This window comes from Hypomesus nipponensis, chromosome 21 (genome assembly GCF_054491055.1).
Source record: "Hypomesus nipponensis isolate SF chromosome 21, ASM5449105v1, whole genome shotgun sequence".
NCBI lineage: Eukaryota > Metazoa > Chordata > Actinopteri > Osmeriformes > Osmeridae > Hypomesus > Hypomesus nipponensis.
Window position 1 is genome coordinate 11,218,402 of NC_140381.1, and position 20,022 is coordinate 11,238,423.

General features: G+C 43.4%; 1 protein-coding gene across 1 annotated transcript in view; it reads right to left on the reverse strand.

Moving 5' to 3' along the window:
* Positions 1-485: 485 nt before the first annotated feature.
* Positions 486-20,022, reverse strand: part of ttbk1a (tau tubulin kinase 1a) — a 34,820-nt gene continuing 15,283 nt past the window's right edge. Inside the window, exons 10-15 of the mRNA XM_084685847.1 lie at positions 14,918-15,128; positions 14,417-14,580; positions 13,916-14,262; positions 13,493-13,674; positions 3,339-4,849; positions 486-3,200 (exon numbers count right to left, since the gene is read on the reverse strand). Coding sequence (XP_084541973.1) covers positions 2,780-3,200; positions 3,339-4,849; positions 13,493-13,674; positions 13,916-14,262; positions 14,417-14,580; positions 14,918-15,128 — 2,836 coding nt within the window. The 3' untranslated portion in view covers positions 486-2,779. The remainder of the gene's footprint in view (positions 3,201-3,338; positions 4,850-13,492; positions 13,675-13,915; positions 14,263-14,416; positions 14,581-14,917; positions 15,129-20,022) is intronic.

The window sequence follows — 20,022 nt, forward strand, 5'->3', positions numbered from 1 at the left end:
TTCTGAGAACCTACTTGCAGAAAAGGGAATGATGTAAGTTGGCTTGAACCATGCATTTGGTTCATGGTCTTCCTCTTCAGCATATTGATCACCTTTAGAGTACAACTGTAAACTTATTTTAATAGAATTTATGATTATTGTATTTACAGGAGATTTATTGGTGTTATGCCTCGTGATTTTCATCGTAGCCAAGTTCACTTTCACCATGCCACATTTGCAAAACATAAGGGTCAGGTCCCGGACTTGAAACATAAGGGTCAGGTCCCGGACTTGAAACATAAGGGTCAGGTCCCGGACTTGAAACATAAGGGTCAGGTCCCGGACTTGAAACATAAGGGTCAGGTCCAATCAACACAAATTCTTGAGACAAATCAGAACAAAGCTACTGACACAAGTTTGACTTGTTAATTCTACATTTAAATTGTACTCGGTGCAGTTATATTATCCAATAATGCAGTCCTAAATGAGTGGAAATGCTCTTTGGATAATTATTACTTTAATTTATTGTAAAAAAAAATATTTAGTTGAATCAAATTTATATTTTATATGGATTGAGAAGAAACATAAAAATGTGTAAGCACAATGTATGCAAACAAAAAAGAGAGATCACATTTCCAATGCTGGGGACCACGGCAGACTTTCCCTCTAGTACAAACACGCATGTTGTTTTAACATTTTTGCCTCCCAATGTTTTCAATTTAATTTGACCTTTTCTCTTAGCAGGTTAAATTGACAGAGCTGGGAAAATACAACTTTAGGACTACGCAAACAAAACTCTTTAATTGAACAAAAATATAAAGGAAGTGTGTTTTCCAGACAGACTTTTCTTATTTTGAGTTTGAGCATTTCATCTTCACACACTGTGATAATAAAGATTTTTACAAATAGCGTTTCAGAATAGACCTAGTTTCAACCATGGAGTCCTGCAGTACAAGTTTCGGCTCTATGTGTTTTACTAGTATGCATTTTGTATGTATTTTTCAGTAAATATTTTTTGTCATGTAAAAATAGGTGTAGGTTTAGGGGGAGACAGTAGGGAAAGGTCCCTACCATTGTCAAAAAACTATTGAATCCCCACCAATAATTAATGTAAGAGCAGGGACAGTATTAGCATTAGGGCAATGACACAACGATTTCAACCAAACCTATGCCCTAGTAAGTAAATTGTGTTATTTATAGAATTGCTTTTACTGTTACTATACGTTAAAATAGTTTAACAAAATTCTTCATGAAATCTAAATGCTGTAGCAGAATGTTATTTTTGCAATGACATTATGACTATGTTGTTTTTCCAATGGTATGAACAAGAATTTTTAACAACATTCCATTTATGATTTTACTTTTCACAGCTCTTTCTAGATTAAACTCAACAGAGCCTTACAGGAGTACATTTTAAACTTGTGGCTGCAGAAAAAAATACAAGATCCACTGATACACAGGATCTCTGCTCAAATGCTTGTGCTGTTGCAGGAGACAACAAAAGTTTTTATTGGGATGGGCTTTTGTTTCAGTAGCTATATTTCTTGCTGAATCACAGATGTCTTATTACATGTTGTATAATGTAACCTACATATTGTTTGAGTGTCCTGAAACCATGTGCCGTAATATTAGAACAACTTAAAGTCATCTAGCACTCTATTATTGTGCATGAAAACAATTAGGGAGTAAACACAATACATATCTTTCCACATGACCATGACTTCACTTTATAGCTCAGTGCCCTGTAACTTCAGGTTTTATCTACCCAATACAAACATTCAACTCAACATGGGCTCCAGTGATCACCAATCATTGCATTGTCAGACCATCAAAGGCAGGTATCTCTCTCGTTTCCACATTACCCTGTTTTTTTCCATGCCAAAAAAAAGACAGGCTTAGTGCCATCCATTTGAAACCAAATGTTAAAGACTTCTGTCTGTTTCGCAAGAGAAAAATAAAGATGTATTTTGGAGAAAGTATCATTATATACAAAGCATAAATATAATTGAACATCCAGAAAATAGTATTATACAAAGCATGCCCATTGACACACAATAACAAGGAGGCTAGCAGTATTATTTGCTTTCACACCCTCCACTTTGTCCAAAACCATGAATTTAGTAAATTCTTCTACCATGTCAAAATCTGAAGCAGCTGAAGCCTTCGTTCAGACTACACAGTTGGGAATTCCTTTAGCCAGTCTTATTTGAATTGGAAAAAGATGTAACTACTGGAAGATACTGGAAACTTTAGATGCAATTCCATAAAATGTTTCAATTAATCAAAGGTGATATGTATACCATGCGAAGCAAACCAAGGAGATATTGGATTGTAGATGAGGTGAAACTGTTATTCTCATAAGTGTTTGATATACCCTGTGCTGAAAATCATTGTGAGTTTGCTTGTAAAATGTTTTACATTTACATATCTACCTTACTATTGCATAATATGCAGAATCCAAAGAACTTTCAATGGAGATTTTCAATTCCTCAAATAAAATTTCATGAATAGGATTCCCCACAGCATAGCCCACACATAGCACCATGGTAGGGTGGCTCATCAAGTTATTTTTGTTATTTCCTGGAAGCTCGTGAAGATAATTTTGTATGATGTTGTCCTTTCACATATACAATTTTAGTACAGATAAATGATTTGGATCAAAGGAGGTCATTGTGAGATCAAAAAGACTTAAAGCATCAGTTTTGCTTTGGGGTCAGCTTGGGTCCTTTTGAGGCATCGCGTTTTTCTGAAGACCATATGGATGTATACACAACTATTCTCTGGGTTTAGTCTCTGTGTATTATCTAGCGGAACTAAGTTTGTCCCCTGTGCTTTGTTTCCCCTTTGCTGGGCCTGTGGACTTAGGCCTGACCCTGGGAGGCATGGCAGTGGATGACTGCGTTGTGGGGTCCTGCGAAACGCTACGTTGGAGGGTACTTGTAGTTCTTGGTCGTGGAGGGGGAGCGGTTGTGGGTCGGACTGAGAGGGGCTGCCTTATTGGGCGGACGCGTTGGGGGGAGGGGCTGTCTGTCCTGCAGTGAGAGGTACTGAGGCTACGACGGGCAGCAAAGACACAGCGCAGGGGCATGCGGGGGCTGCCGCATGGCTGGGGAGGAGCGGGGGATGCTCGGGGGCAAGACGAAGAGGCAGACCCGATTGGCATCGTTTTGGATCTCTTCTGGGTGTGAAGGGTGCCCAGTCCTACTCTTTGAGATTGAAGTCTGAAGAAAAGAAAGAAGTCACGTGAATGCTTTTTTTTTTACAAAACAACTGGATGTCTTAACTTGCATTAGAAATCAATGACTTCACATAATTTTCATATTCCCTTATATTATGGATGAATTAGCAAAACCACATACCCGTTGCCGATGAAGGTGGCGGCTCGAGAAATACCACGTCCTGGCAGGGTGAGAGGGGAGGGGGCTGCGGCCGCCACTAGATGACCTGAGGGTCTTTTAATGGGTGTGACAGGCCTGGGGATCCTGCTCCGCCACTCCAAAGGCCCCTCCTCCCCCGTCGGCTTGAGACGAGAAGTCCTCCTCGCCAGGGACTCGTCCGAGGCATGCGTGTCCTCTTCTGACCCTGTGGTAGAGAGAGTCTCCGATGCCCTCCGCCGCTCGTCATCCCCAGACGACAGGGAAGACGAGGTCCCCGAAATCAGCCTTCTCCTCATCCAACGCCCCTGCTGCTTCTCCACCACGAGTCTTGCCAAGTCCAGCTGCCGCACCCTTCTCTGGAGCCGTGCCCGGGCCGAGAGGGAGGACGAGTGCTCTGAGCCGGTGTCTTCCTCCGAGACCAACACAGGGATCCGGCTCCTGATCCTTGGTTTGGGAGGGGTTGGTGCTTCTGGTTCTGGACTATTCTCCTGCTGATCTGTAATGTCTTTCTTTTCAGGCAGCTTCTTTTGGGAATCATTGCCGCATAAAGCTTCATGTGCCAGAATAGGCAATGTGGCTTCTGGGACAGGCTCCAGAGATTTGGCAAAGACAAACATTGAACAGTTTTCAGGTTCGGGTTGCGAGTCATTTTCCAAGTTCCCGTCAATTGCAGACTGGACTTGGAGGTCAGGTGAATGCTCAGAAGATGCGTTGCCCTGTTTTACAAGATTGATCTGTTCATTGGTGCCTCCATCTGCTGAAGCCTTTTGGACAATGGCCAAAAGGTCTCGATCACTTTCCTTGGGAGTCTGGCTGCTGGAAGACATGACATTCAGGTGAGATGTCTCAGCGATATGGATGAAAGTCCGTTCAACTTTAGTGAACGGAGGAGACGCCGGAGCGATGGGGGTGGTGGCTCTCAAATCCGATCTCAATGCAACCGACAAACCCCCAAGTTCAGATGGGTCTGCCTGAATCGCCTCACCCATTGTGGGCCTGTCTTTTTGGGGGGTGATGGCACACGGGGTACCAAAATCAGCTTCGAGGTTGGGGTACCCAGTAGATGGGGACTTGCGGTTGTCCCCGGGTGAGAACAGGACAAGGGTCTTGGAGGCGTCCTCCATGTCAGGGTCTGCATCGGCAGCTGAGACAGGCTCCCTCGGGCCCTTCAGGTCCTCGGCCATGAGAGTGGATGGAGCTCCATCCTGGCTGCGTTCCGTGCTCTTCTGACTGGCCTCGCTGTTGGACTCGCTCTTGGTCACATCATCATCCCTCGGCCCCTGAGGTTCTGGTACTTCGTTCTCTGGCAGCAGAACCGAAAACGTCCGGCGCTGAGGCAGGGTGCCTGTGAGCATGACTGTGAGGAAATCTGCCCTCTTTACTTGGAGCTGAGGGAGGATGTGGAAGAGCTCCTTTTCATCAGTCTGACCCTTGGTTCTGTAGTCTGGAGATGGCAAAGATGGGCCATTTTGCTCCGTAGGTGACATTATCACCTACAAAAGAAAACAAGAGGTGTTACTTTCCCTCATACTGAAAAATAGGATCAAAGCTGAACGTAAAAGTTAATAAATATTATTTAGCGAAAATAAAATCAAGTTATTTTCATAGTTCAGCTCCTAAAATACATCTTAACATGTGTTTGGGTATTGTAACATAGCACTTTGTCCAGAGCTGAGGTTCAGGTTCAGATTCAGAAAGTCGAAGTACCATCATGTGTTTGTTAAGCCCATGCACTAAGCCAACTAATGGCACCAATGGGCTGTATACACTGTGGCAGATCTAGATGACTGAAATCAGTCGTCTCAGAGCACAAGGAAGCACTTCTACATAGTGACGTCTACTACAACATTGGCGGTAACATAACATTTTTTATAATTATACTTTTGTTTAGGATAAGAGTCACACGTTTTATTCATAGGTTCTCTGTGCAGACTAGACATATGTAAAAGTTCTACCAAACCTCACTGCAATGGTACCAGGGTGACACAGCAAGAACGTTTTTAGAGTGGTAAAACACCAATGCCTTCCTCAATGCCTGTACCCAGAAAGAAATAAGGGACAAGACAGTTTCCCCAAATCATTTAATGATGTTTTGGTTGTACACAAGCTCTTCAAGATTGTCTAGATAACATACATTAATAGAAAAGGCACAAAAATGCATTGCAGAGTTTTTCCTTTGACAGCACGCAGCCCAATATCTTGTGAATTTTCAAGTGTTTCCCTTCAGATTTAAAATAAAGCACATTATGTACACGCTAAACCCAACTAGCTGGTTAACATGCTATTACCATTCAAAAACTGAATAATATGTGAGATTTCTATATATGTACAGTACAAGGAATTTGTGGATTTACAAAAACTTTAAAATACATGCTTTACCTGTAAATATTACAAGCAGACTGTACAATTATATTGTGATACAAAATTGCTTACATGGTACATATCTTTATGTATGTCTAAAAGACACTCACGGATCACACTTGACAAATACTGCAAACTGTTTATCTCAGCACTACTATAAATCACACGTTCTACGTCATACCCAGGAGCATTTCTTTGTGATTATCTCAAATATTTGCAAGGAATGAAAAACAATGGTTAGCTATGTATTAGTGCATCACATATACTGTTGTGTGGGACTAGACAGGAAAAGACTGGTGCAGTTGAGGGAGAAAATCAAAGTACTGTATGAAGATTCAAAAGACCGAATCAGTCAAAAATAGTCACAACAGATCACCAGTGTTATCACTTAGATTCACTGAGACTGTACATCAACTGTATTATTCACTATTACCCTGTTCCTCCATAGACATGGACATTGGCATTAATACACTTTTCACAAATGATGGCAGGTAAACAGTATGCAGTACAACACAACACAAAATACATTACATTTATACGAGTCTAACATTGACTTATGCTAGAAAGATCAATTCATTCATTGACAAAGAGCCCTGTTTTGAAAACAGTCTTGTTTAAATTTTGTAGGACAACATGCTCATGTTTTATGTGCACTTGTCACTCATACTTTAAGCACTACTAGTAGGTGAATGTTTGGGGGCTTAGCCGTATATTTTTTATTAAAAAAATAATAGAAAATGTATATAACATTTTGATAAATATTTCAGAGACTCTTTCTTACAGGAATATCTCCATCGTAGATATGTGTGTTATATTTATGTGTCATATTTCCTTTACAGACACATATTTTACCATATTAACAATGGTCAAAAGATATTTCTTTCAACAAAATATGTTGTACTGCAAATGTGAGACGTGCTAAAGTGCAGTTGTATACGTTCGTAATTTCTGTCAAATTAGTTTACACTACTGAACAATATAACCAATATCATTCACAATAAATACATTGTAAGTAATATTGTGTAGTGTTCACCCATCAACACAACTCTGGTTTATCTTGAATATTGTCTATGATCCGTGAGTATCTCTTTACCAGTGATATACAAAAGTAAAATAAATTACTATACATTTACAGTTGTTTTTATCCAGTGTAAGTCATGCAAATAGTGTTAGCTGTAATAAAAGAATCCACATTTTTTTTAACTATATGATTTCCTTTCAAGATATATATATTTTCAATTCAAGACATTTTTGAGAAGGAGTACAGTCACTTCCTTTGACATCCTTCTATTGTGATAGGTACAGTATGGCAATTAACTGTTTTAGTCAGAACATGAAAAGGACGTAGGCATTTCTTTTGGAAATTTCATGAATGAAACATTTGCAGGCGTGCAACACAAAAGAGTTAGCAGCTAGTTCACTTTCAGTGCATTCATTGAGGAGTGTTATCAATATGGTGCCTAAAAACAAAATTAAGAAAATGATCAAGCAGCGGCAAGTTATATTAACGGACAAAGAAATGGTTATTTGCTTTCTTAATGACAGGCTGATAAGATTTGAAAGTATTAGTGCGCTTAATGTAAGTAATGTAAACCCTAAAAATGCTAGATTGGCAAAAGCATAAGAGGTGCATATTTTGTTAGCGTAGCCCTTAAACGCCTTTAAAAAAAGCAATCATAGATGTGACAATGTCATCAATAACATTAAATAAGAAGGCTGTATGTGATGATGCCTTTTCAGAGGACCAATATGACATTGGTTTTAGTAGAACAGGGAAGACAAGATACCTTATTAGCCGACATCGAAGTTTGTAACAAACAGACGTCTCACAAACATTGGTGAAAAAGCATCAACTTACAGTGCAGAGTCAAGCTTTCGATCTCACGGTCAAGTCATTCTCAACTGAGGTGCAATTCTATATAATTCAGACCTTACATTACCCAATGGCTACATTGACAATACATGCCAGTACATTACAACTGCTGCCCATTTAAGTGTCAAATACCTCATCGCTTAAAAAGGTGTGATACAATGAACAGGAAATTAGTATTTCTTCTTCATAGTATCTGGTGGCCATAATACAGAACTTCTAGCCCAAACCTCTTTAACATTTATTGCGTTACTTCATATTTTGCCATTTATCCAGCCCCATAAAGTGCAACAGTGAGGTGCAAAACTCAAGGGAAAACAAAGTGCCACTAAACGGCATTCGGTAATGTTCATGACTAATTGCACGGTAACACAGCAAATCATAGAACAGTCAATCTAGATTCTAGTCACAGTTGGTTTAGCTACATGGCCAACAGATGGGCTCGAGATGAGTGTAATTTCAATGAAAATTGCTCGATGACCCCCACATGATTTAAATCTTTAGTTTTGGAGAATGAAGCAATCTAGTTAGACAAACCTGTACAGGCTGTCTTTTCCCCAGTGCACACTTCACACTGCAAGTTCTTTACCTGAATCTTTTAGTTTCTGAAATTGAACCAATGGCTTGAATATATTTAGTCATTTAGCAGACACTCTTATCCAGAGCGATATATGTCATGATATATATGTCATGATAGGATTTGAAACAGGGATTTAAGAAACAAGCACACACTTTAACGTGTATCAATCCATACATCATGATGCTCTACCAAGAGGGTTACCTAAATCTAACTCCAGTATTATGCACAAAACCAGTTACACAACCTACTCTCAGAGAGCACACTAGTAAAATTGACATAAAGAGAGTGTTCAATGGACAGCTAACCAGGAAATTAATGCAGTGAGATCCCCCTAAAGAAATTTAGGTAATCTAGGCTGGCACACTAGAATCTATGTAAGAATCAAATTTGAGACTTGTGTAAGTATTACAAGTAGAACTTCAACAATTACTTGAGTTAACGGCTTGACCGAATTCAAATACCAGAACACATTTTCTGTAATCGCTTTCACTAAAGCTTGTGGCCATTTGCAAGAACTGTGTTTGGGTATCAAGCCACTTTTAAAGATAAATAATGCCTCAATTAAACATTAAAAAAACATGGATACTCTGACTTCAAATCTTAAAGATTACAACACTACTAAAGGTGTTACTGTCTGAGAGGTCACTAGATTTTATGATGCAAACCCTTTGCTAACCTTTTAATTAAAAGTAATTATTAGTCTCAATGGTGTTACAGGTTTATAAAGACTTCCTTTGGGACATAGAAACTTATTTTATAATATTGCATCGCTTATTATTTTCTTATGATCGAATACTCAAATGACAGTATCATTTTGTTGGTATACTTATCGCTGAAATGACCTGCATTCAACGACATAGCCTCAAGCATTTTGCATGACATTGAATGAATTAAGCTGAACAGTCATAGAACAGTCCCACTGCTATGGCCTTATATCTATGCAGCCTATAAATAAATAAAAAACAGACATTTCACTTCAACCAGTTTAACCTCAAATCAGTTCCATTTCCCTGGCATGTGCAACTTTGAACTAGCAAGGAGCAGGTTTTTAAGAGTTTATTGCATGAAACATTTGTTGATAATTCTCTTCTTACTGTATTCTCTCCTTTGAAAAATAGCAATATTACAGTGAGTTGGAGAAAACAGTGTGTGTGTGTCTGTGTCAATCTGGATGTGTGTGTGCGTCACACTTGCGTTCTCATCAGCCCGCCGAAGGATTGCTTATTGGGTGGTGGGTAATTCCACCTATGTGTGTGTACTGTGTAGGTTCATGTAAACTGTGTTTGTGTGTGCCTGTGGGTAGGTTCCTGCATGCCTGGTTGCCTTAGCTTGCATTCTTGTTCATTAGCTTAGCCAGCATTTGCTGGATCTGCGTGCGAGAAGCGTTCAACACTGAATGTCTGGTCCGTGGACTCCCCGGGCTCTGCAGGGGAGCATGGCGCCGGCGGCTGCTCATGTTGGCATGAGCAGGGCTGCTCTCGGCTGAGCGGCTGCGCTGGATGAAGGAACCCCCGGCGTGGGGATACTGCTCCGTCTCCAAGGTGGAGGACGAGAAGACGTAGGAGGCCAGCCTTCTCAGTTGATTGGGCCTCGGGTGCGGCCTGTCTTCATCCAGCTGCGGAAAAAACAATCAGAGAACAAGATGGCGGTGCATTAGCATGGACGGCAGAGAGGGGCAACATCTAACAAACATCTTAACTGCTACACTCCAAAACTCTAAAATGGCTTATCTACTAGTTTTCCTCCCCTGTCTGACTGATGATCTGAAAGGATTAGATAGGCAAGATCAGCTTGTGCTCTCACTCATCAACAGCCTTTCAGGTCAGTGGCTTTAGGGAAAGGAAACCAATATATAACCAATAAGTAAGCCAATATTAAGTGTTGGAATACACGTGTTAAAAAACGTTCCTTCCCTGTGTGCATATTACGTGAGTTATCTGCAGTTGCCTGCAGAGAAAACAATTGAAACAGGGAGAATCACTTTAGTTGTAGCTAGGTTGCTTACAACAGGAAGCTTTACATCACGCTATTCCCAATGCAGATGGATGTCTCAGTAGGTTACTAGGTTGGAGCAACTGAGACTAGGAAAGTCCTTATTTGATAATCAATGTACACTGCAAACATTTCCCAAGGATGAACTTAACAAAAACACACAAGCCACCTGCACAAGCACTGCACATGTATTACTAGTCTGGAAACACACTGAACCTGGAGAATCGAATGTATTTTTTAAGATGTTAGTACGAAAATCACCATTGGAAATGTAAAGAGGGAACACAAAATAGAGATGATTTCATCAAGCACACGAAACACAAACACACGACGAAGGAAAAGGGGTAGATATGGCTCAACAAAAAGGAGTTCGGAACAAAAACTCAACTGAGAGAAAAAAACAGAGGTAAAGGACTATCCTAAACTGTGCTTACCCCAAAACACCACTTTACTTCTTCTCTTGCTGTTCCCATGGCACCCTCGCCTTTTTCTTTTTCTCCTCGGGTATGTGCAACTTGAAATACTGTACTTTTAAGCGATAGGTTGGGCAAAGGCAGCAGTTATATCAAGGGAAAGATCGCAAAGCAAAGAAAACGACCGTTTCTTTTGTAGGACTGCAAGGCTTGGTACTTTCGCAGTAGCCAATACAAAGGCACTGAGGAATCATTTCCGATGTGTGAAAATTTTATAAAAACAAGTCATGACATGTGAGACTAGCTATATGTTCCCTCACTGAAGTTGACAAAGCTTTGTTCCTCCCAATCTTTCTGTCATCCATTAATATGAATGATAAGGCATGTGGTAAGTAGGGTTTCAAGTATTCCTAAATATTCAGGTCTTAATATTTCATACATCTTCTATCATTAAAGATTGATAAAAAAAATCGATGTTCTATTAATTGTATATCTTTTTTGTCATGTCAATCATCGACAAATTCAATCCACTATACAACGAAAAGCACTGAAGTGTAAAACAATGTACAGAAACTAAATATATATACTGTATATACATAGGTAAAAGCTGGGAATATCAATTTGTCTGCTTGACCTGCAAACAAAGGAGAACCTCAGACTTGATCTTGTCAAACTGATGAAGTGGCCTAATTATGCATCTTTGATAGTGTGCTTTAAGTCTCAAAGATAAGAAACTAGATCAATGAAAAGAAATGTCCCAGAGTTGCCCCTGTCATTTTAAATTAATCAACTAAACACAATTTTAACTTCATTTGAAACCACTTAAAAGTCCTTATAATCATAATTTCCCCTTGTTGATGACATGTATGACTCTTCTGTTTATCTGTTAAGTGATAACGTCAATTGCTTTGGAGTTGGAGACCTGGTTTAAATGAGCCTGTGAAATGCAGCTGTATGAAAAAGATAGTATAAATGTAGTAGTGATGACCAGAGAAGATTTGTGCCACCCTCTTGTGTTAGGCCAGATACAATGCATTTTATAGCTGAGCAAAAAAGACAAAAAGAAAGAAATGTACATTTGTAGGTGTACTGTGTTGATATAACAACACAGTCACAAGAAATGGATGACCAAAATTGTTGATCTGAACACCCTGGTAACCAATGGACTCCCTAAGTTATTGAGGATACAGCAAACTTGATATGGTCTGGTTCTAGAGCTAATATATTACATCTCATCACTCATCTACATAGTTCACACCTACAACTGTGCTAAATATCAGATCAAGGTGATTGGAATCACTTGGTTCAGTGGGAAGAAAACAGGAAACGTGATACAATGATACTTTTACTTTCTGAATCTGATCTTCTCCACCACTGTCACCTATAGTACTGTGTGCAAAAATAACTGCAGTACCTAAATCTACCCCTAAAAACTACATTGCCAGGTTTTTTGGCAAGCTCTTTCGAGTTTTTTTAATTTTATTTGAATTTTAATAAGCCAGTTAATTTGTGTATTTTAAATGTGTTACATTTCAAGTGAGTTAGGTCTAATACAATGGTACAAACTAACATGTGGTTGATTGCCTTGTGATTTTTTTATTTCTGATGCCTAAAGAATAAATAAATACTGTAAATCCTTGACCATATTTTCGTGAATTAATTTGTGAAACTTTGTTTAGTTTACACAAATCATAAGCTACAATAAACTATGCAACAAAAAAACATTTCAGTTAGATAAGAACTTTTATGTAATTTTATGGTATTATGCTTTAGCTGTATTCAATATTGCACAAATGGAACAAGTAATTGGAATGGGGCTCTCCAGGGGCTGGAGGATCTTAAAATATAACTTGTTCTGGTGATGCAAACTTCAGTTGGACTTTTGCCACATTCCCCTTTTTCTTGGAGCGCTGGTCCACACTTGTGAAAAAACTCTTACTGTTATATTGTAATACCTTTTGTTTCTATTCCATTCCAATGGATCACTGTAAAACAGTGGCTGTATTGCGTTGTAGTTTAAAATACTTACAAACACTTTAGATGTGTTACCAACAATGGTATGGTAACCAATAAAATGTAAAACATAGACGACAGTCTTGAAACAAGTTAATGGAAGTACATTGTGTTATACTGTTATTCATCATAAAAAACTGCAATAATGTTGTAATATGCAGTCAGTTTCCCACTCATACTTTAGATTTACAAAAACAATGGTTAAAACTAAAGTAATGGGAAAAACAAACTGATGGAAAATAACAATTTTGGTTAACCAACATGTAAAACCTGATAACACATTTCTTGAACCACCTTTTGTAAAATTGCTTTTCAAATTATTGTCATCTATAAGGAATAACCAAGTTACTAGCAGTCAGCTTTCATTTTCTTAATGTTAAATTAAATACAAGTTACAATATGTGTACTATGTGGGGTTCTAAGTAAATATATCTGTGACTAACTTAGTTGCTTCATAAGTATTTTTACTTCAGCCAGACACAAAACCTGTAAACTTTAAATGCTACCTGTCAAGTTCATGCCTTAAAGTTATATTGCCAACATCAAACTGCACGGCTGCTTATGTAATCTGTAATGTCATGTCCATGACAGCCACTTCATGAGAATGGGCTCATGGAAAATGTCATCAGAAAAGGTAGCAGGCATCATTGTTGGCTTAGTTATTCACTTTCACAGGGGCTACTTGCCCTTTTGCAGTTTGAGTACTGCATGTTAATGGACACGTAACAAGAGCTGACACAGTACAGTTCTCCTTTTAACCATATAGATAGGCAAATACTTAAGCCCATCCATACGATGAAAATATATGTGGAGCTGTGCTGCAATAACCTACTCGAAAGCCAAGCCCATGAACATGCAAGAGTAGAGGATGCTCTCTCCTTTCTGATTGGATGACCCGGTCTCTTACCGGTCTTTGGGGTCCAATGGGCTCAGACTCTCTTCTCCGGGGGCGGCCTGATGGGAGTGAGTGACAGGGCGACTGGGCGGGGCTGCCGCTACTCCTCCGGGAGGCTTCCTCCTCAGTCAGGGTCAGCATGCCTCGACTGCTGTCCCTGGTATGGGTCTTGGGCCGTACCACTAACTCAGCACCTAAACAACACAAATCTTTAGGAATCTAGGATTTGTTGTTGACAATGAAATCATATCCCAACAATCATATCCCAGTCACTCATATCTCTTGAGTGACTATTTTTCATTTATGTTAATGCTATGCATATGCAAAAATGTACCAGTGCAGCAACACACAGCAAGTCTTCAAAGATTATCTTTCTTCAAAGGGTATTGGCAAGGGGGGGGGGAGCTTATTAAAAACTATGATCTTCTTCCACACCTGCTGCCCGGAGCCTCCTCCTCTCCTCCTGCTCCTCCAGCGGCCTGAGCTCCTCGGGCTCCTCGTCGGTGGTGCCCGATGTCGTGGGCTGGAAGTCCCTCAGCTCGGTCTCCTTGTCAATAATCACCCACTCCTTGCTGTCGAAGTCCTCCTCCTCAGCCAATGGCACGGAGCGGATGAAGGCGTTGCTGTGTGCCTCCTGGTCCACCGAGGCCACCGAGCCCTCGTGGCGTCCGCTGGCCTGCCGGTCGCCACACCGGACACCGTCCACCGACAGCATCTGGGCCGGTTGGGAGGAGTAGACGTGGCGAGAGGGCGAGCCCAGGATGTCCATGCGCGACCTAACACTAACCACACACACATTTTACACACGTTATCAAGATCAACTACAAAATGCTAAAGGTAAGTCGTTGAAGTTGTTGGGCTGAGGCAACAGCCAGACATAAATGTTAGGTTTATTTTGACATGTCACCACATAAATATTATCTGGAGGTCTCTTACCTTTGGCAGTAGCCATCAACTCTGCCCTCGGCCGCAGAGAGGCGGTCTGACTCAGGGCTGTTGACACGCCGGTACCTCAAGGAGCGTACCTGGCCACTGGGCGAATCTGGGCCCCCCGTTCGGCCAGGAGACACAGGGCAAGCCCCTCGACCTGGATCTTCCTCCTGGACTCCCAGGAGAGACAATAGCAGAAGACACAACAAGTTGCCATTCTGTTTCGGTGCTATCTTGTGGTCAATGCTTGGTTTTCCAGATACTATTGCTATTTTGGTTGTTATTGTTGACTAAAGCGAGTCTGAGCCTTTAGACTTCCAATCTCCCTACCCATTTATTCACTGCATACCATCGATCTTTCCTCATAACTTTTTTTTCAACTTGCCCCTCTACATTACACCCAAATATCCCTGCCTGGGGATTAGGTTTTATCCTATCTTCACCTATCAATTACTCACTCTCACATACTCCTTCCCTCAAACTAGGTAGCATGCATCTCGGCCACACCTTGCTGAGACTGATCCTGAGTTTGTTGCGGTTGAAGTCAGTGTCCTCCCACTTCTCGCCCTCGTTGGGTACCGGGCTGGCCGTCTCAGCCCCCTGCTTGCCAGGCAGGGCCGGAGGGGCATTCTCCTGGTCGCTGAGATGCTCATCCTGGAGGACGTTGTCCGTGTTCTCCCTTTGAAGGTCGCCAGGGACCAGCGTGACGTTGATGGCTCTGAACGGTAGAAAAGAGTAAAGGTACTGTTGGTGAGCGCAGTTAGTGTATGGAAATGAATGTGAATTTGACGTGCAAAAATCTCACAATTAAATGTCCTGCACTATTCTATTAGCCTAGATGAGTGCCATGGCTAGTGTTTATTGCCATCTAACCCCTTGTCGATATTTAGGGCCTCATGTACGTACATTCGCAAACGTAGTTATTAGCGCCAATATTGGGCATGCTGTGATACTTTACGTCGTATTTACAAAACCTGCAGGTCATCGGGTAAACAACGCCTTTCTCCGCCCACTATACCGTACATTGCGGACATTTAAACGCGCAACTGAATGGGCCTCCTTCTCTCTTTCTATCATGGATCAAACCAGAATCGTAGCCAGTTTTGGGCCAGGGCTGCACCATATTACTCACTGGCCCGCCCATTCAAGTTTGATCAAAATGCATTTTTAGTTTATTTTTATTATTCGAATGTATTTAAAAAAATATATTAATATAAACCTGATTTATAGTTGACTGGTGTGTGTGTGTTTAATTTGTTTTCCGAATAAAATTGAACTGTTGAAGCAAGTTGTACAGCGTTATTGGATAAGAGCGTCTGCTACATTAAATGACTAAATGTTATTGGTAGCTATGTTTGCTACGGGTACCGAAGACTCTGGGCGGCCTTTAGCCAGCTCACTTTGCTAAACTAGCTGCTTTTTAGCCAATGTACTAATATCGTCACAATTATGGCTAAACAAGTGACCTGCCCCGGACCTTTTTTGCCCTGGATTCCTCTACTAGCCTGCAGCAGCGGCCGGCTCATAGAGGGCGCTACGGCGCCGCCCCACCACTGCTGCATCACATTCCGACCTGAAACTTAATTGAATAAGACTTAAAAAGAAAGAAAAACATGTCTAATGAGTAAAGTCAATATTATATAGCTAATAGAATATTGAATCTGCAAAAAAATGTGGAAGAAAAAAATCTACGTTGTCTAAAGTTAGCTGATAGGCTACGTATTTCCGGCTGGGCGCAAGTTACTTGCGCCAGAGCCTGGCTGTGTCTACTATCGCGCACTTTACGAAGTACACTGAAATACAGTGCACTGCAAAACAGTGCACTTACATATTCAGTGCACTCCGTCGCTGATAAGTGCTGTCTGAAATGGAACAGTTACGTCAGAGAATGTCTAATATGGAGAGAACTGCCACTCTCGGGAAACTTCCGGGTTCTGAACTGGTTGAAGTTCCATGTGAGGGCGCTAACGAGCGAGTGCAGAATGAATGGAGGTCTATGGAGCTATACCCCTCAAAATCCACTTTTCTCAGAATATCATTTTTTGTTTTGAAGTAATTTGAATTCTGAATTCGAAAGGGGAGGCAAAAAAATACACACTGCTGGCTGTTAGATTTTTTTAAAAGTCGCCTTTCTGTTCTAAAAAGCTTTTGAAAATGTAATTGAAGTCATACACATCATCGTACGACCAGAACTACTGCTTTACGGCAAGCTCTGGTCACTTACTTTTTTCTCTCAGGGCATCGACAACACAGCTGACAGGTTAGGCTCTTCCTGTCAATACACATGCTAGAAAGAGTTTTGGCTTGCTAATGTTGTTGCTAATGTTACTAATGCTCTGACATTCTGATTCCGCTTTGGATGCCATCAAGCAAGAGCTCTGGTCGTATCAGTGCTTCACTAACCAATCATTCATTAGCAGAATGCTAGCGTGTTATAGGCAACAACGACTCACCCTGTAAGAAATCTAAAGGACATAAGCACTCGTTCATTCAACTTTCGACCTATAATCCATGTTGAACATGCAAAAAATACAATCAAATCTGAGATTTCTCAACGACAATCCGGCAAAAGAGACAAATGTAGCCGTTTGGTCCATAGACTCTCATTCAACATGCACTCGCTCGCGATCACCCCCAGTGGAACTCTGGTCAAACTGCAGCCAAATTCGGTACAATGGGGCTCAATAGGGAGTGGGAAGGCTCTCCTTAAACAATGGCTGTGTCTCCTACTATAGGGAGCGCCTAGGGAAACTCCCAAAGGTCCGATTTTCAAAGTGATGGCATTTCCACCCCATTGCTGCAATTCTTCTGAAACTTTGAATGCATGCCTTATTTTTCATGGGGAACAAAAAAGCACACATAAGGTCTGCCATGATGGATTTTCCTGTACAGTGATAATTTGGGAAAACCTTCAGAATTCCTCTTTGCTTGAACCAAATGTCTAATTTACTTGAAATTTTGTACTGATATGTATCATTGACATATTTAAAAATTGTCGTCGTCATCTGCCGCTTGTCCGGGGATCGGGTCGCGGGGGCAACGACCTAAGCAGGGAGGCCCAGGCTTCCCTCTCCCCGGCCACTTCCACCACCTCTTCCTGGGGGACCCCGAGGCGTTCCCAGGCCAGCCGAGTGACATAGTCCCTCCAGCGTGTCCTGGGTCTTCCCCGGGGCCTCTTCCCAGTGGGACGTGCCCGGAACACCTCACCAGGGAGGCGTCCAGGAGGCATCCTAATCAGATGCCCGAGCCACCTCAGCTGGCTCCTCTCGACGCGGAGGAGCAGCGGTTCTACTCTGAGCCCCTCCCGGATGACCGAGCTTCTCACCCTATCTCTAAGGGAGAGCCCGGACACCCTGCGGAGAAAGCTCATTTCGGCCGCTTGTATTCGCGATCTCGTTCTTTCGGTCACTACCCATAGTTCGTGACCATAGGTGAGGGTAGGAACGTAGATCGACTGGTAAATAGAGAGCTTCGCCTTTCGACTCAGCTCCTTCTTCACCACGACGGACCGATGCAGAGCCCGCATCACTGCGGACGCCGCACCGATCCGCCTGTCGACCTCGCGCTCCATTCTTCCCTCACTCGTGAACAAGACCCCGAGATACTTGAACTCCTCCACTTGGTTCAGGATCTCCTCCCCGACCCGGAGATGGCACTCCACCCTTTTCCGGTCGATAACCATGGCCTCAGATTTGGAGGTGCTGATTCGCATCCCAGCCGCTTCACATTCGGTTGCGAACCGCTCCAGTGAGAGCTGAAGGTCACGGCCTGATGAAGCCAACAGGACCACATCATCTGCAAAAAGCAGCGACCCGATCCTGAGGTCACCAAACCGGACCCCCTCAACACCCTGGCTGCGCCTAGAAATCCTGTCCATATAGGTAATGAACAGAATCGGTGACATAGGGCAGCCCTGGCGGAGTCCAACCTTCACCGGAAACAAGTTCGACTTACTACCGGCAATGCGGACCAAACTCTGGCACCGGTCGTACAGGGACCGGACAGCCCCGATCAGGGAATCCGGTACCCCGTACTCTCGGAGCACCCCCCACATGAGCCCCCGAGGGACACGGTCGAACGCCTTTTCCAAATCCACAAAACATGTGTAGACTGGTTGGGCGAACTCCCATGTACCCTCCAGGACTTCGCTGAGGGTATAAAGCTGGTCCACTGTTCCACGGCCAGGACGAAAACCACATTGCTCCTCCTGAATCCGAGGTTCGACAATCCGGCGGACCCTCCTCTCCAGGACCCCTGAATAGACTTTCCCAGGGAGGCTGAGGAGTGTGATCCCCCTAAAGTTGGAGCACACCCTCCGGTCCCCCTTTTTAAAGAGGGGAACCACCACCCCGGTCTGCCAGTCCAGAGGCACTGTCCCCGATGTCCACGCGATGTTGCAGAGTCGTGTCATCCAAGACAGCCCTACAACATCCAGAGCCTTAAGGAACTCCGGGCGGACCTCGTCCACCCCAGGGGCCCTGCCACCGCGGAGCTTTTCAACCACCTCGGCGACCTCGGCCCCAGAGATAGAAGGGCCCCCCCCGATGTCCCCAGACTCTGCCTCCACGTCGGAAAGCGTGTTGGTGGAATTAAGGAGGTCTTCAAAGTATTCCTTCCACCGATCCAGGACGTCCCCCGTCGAAGTCAGCAGCGCACCGTCCCCACCGTATACATTGTTGACAGAGCACTGCTTCCCCCTCCTGAGTCGCCGGATGGTGGTCCAGAACCTTTTTGAAGCCGTTCGGAAGTCATTCTCCATGGCCTCGCCGAACTCCTCCCATGCCCGGGTTTTTGCCTCCGCGACTGCCAAAGCCGCGTTCCGCTTGGCCTGCCGGTACACATCAGCTGCCTCAGGAGTCCTACCAGCCAATAAAGCCCGATAGGCCTCCTTCTTCAGCTTGACGGCATCCCTCACCTCCGGAGTCCACCACCGGGTCCGAGGGTTACCGCCGCGACATGCACCGACCGCCTTGCGGCCGCAGCTCCGGTCAGCCGCTTCAACAATGGAGGCCCGGAACATGGCCCATTCGGACTCAATGTCCCCGGCCCCCCCCAAGACATGATCGAAGCTCTCCCGGAGGTGGGAGTTGAAGCTCCTTCTGACAGAGGGTTCCGCCAGCCGTTCCCAGCAGACCCTCACATTACGTTTGGGCCTGCCAGGCCTGACCGGCGTCCTCCCCCACCATCGGAGCCAACTCACCACCAGGTGGTGATCATACCCTCTCATCCACCGGGGTGAACCCCAATGTGCAGGCACCGAACCGAGGGGAAACAAGTATTCCCACCCCAGCTCGACGCCTCTCACCAAGGGCAACTCCAGAGTGGAAGAGAGTCCAGCCCCTCTCAAGGAGACTGGTTCCGGAGCCTGTGCTGTGCGTCGAGGCGAGGCCGACTATATCTAGCCGGAAACTCTCTACCTCGCGCACCAGCTCAGGCTCCTTTCCCGCCATCGAGGTGACGTTCCACGTCCCTAAAGCTAGCTTCTGCAGCCGAGGATCGGACCGCCAAGGCCCCCGCCTTCGGCCGCCGCCCGTCTCACACTGCACCCGACCCCCATGACCCCTCCTGCGGATGGTGAGCCCACTGGAAGAGGGTCCCACGTTGTCTCTTCG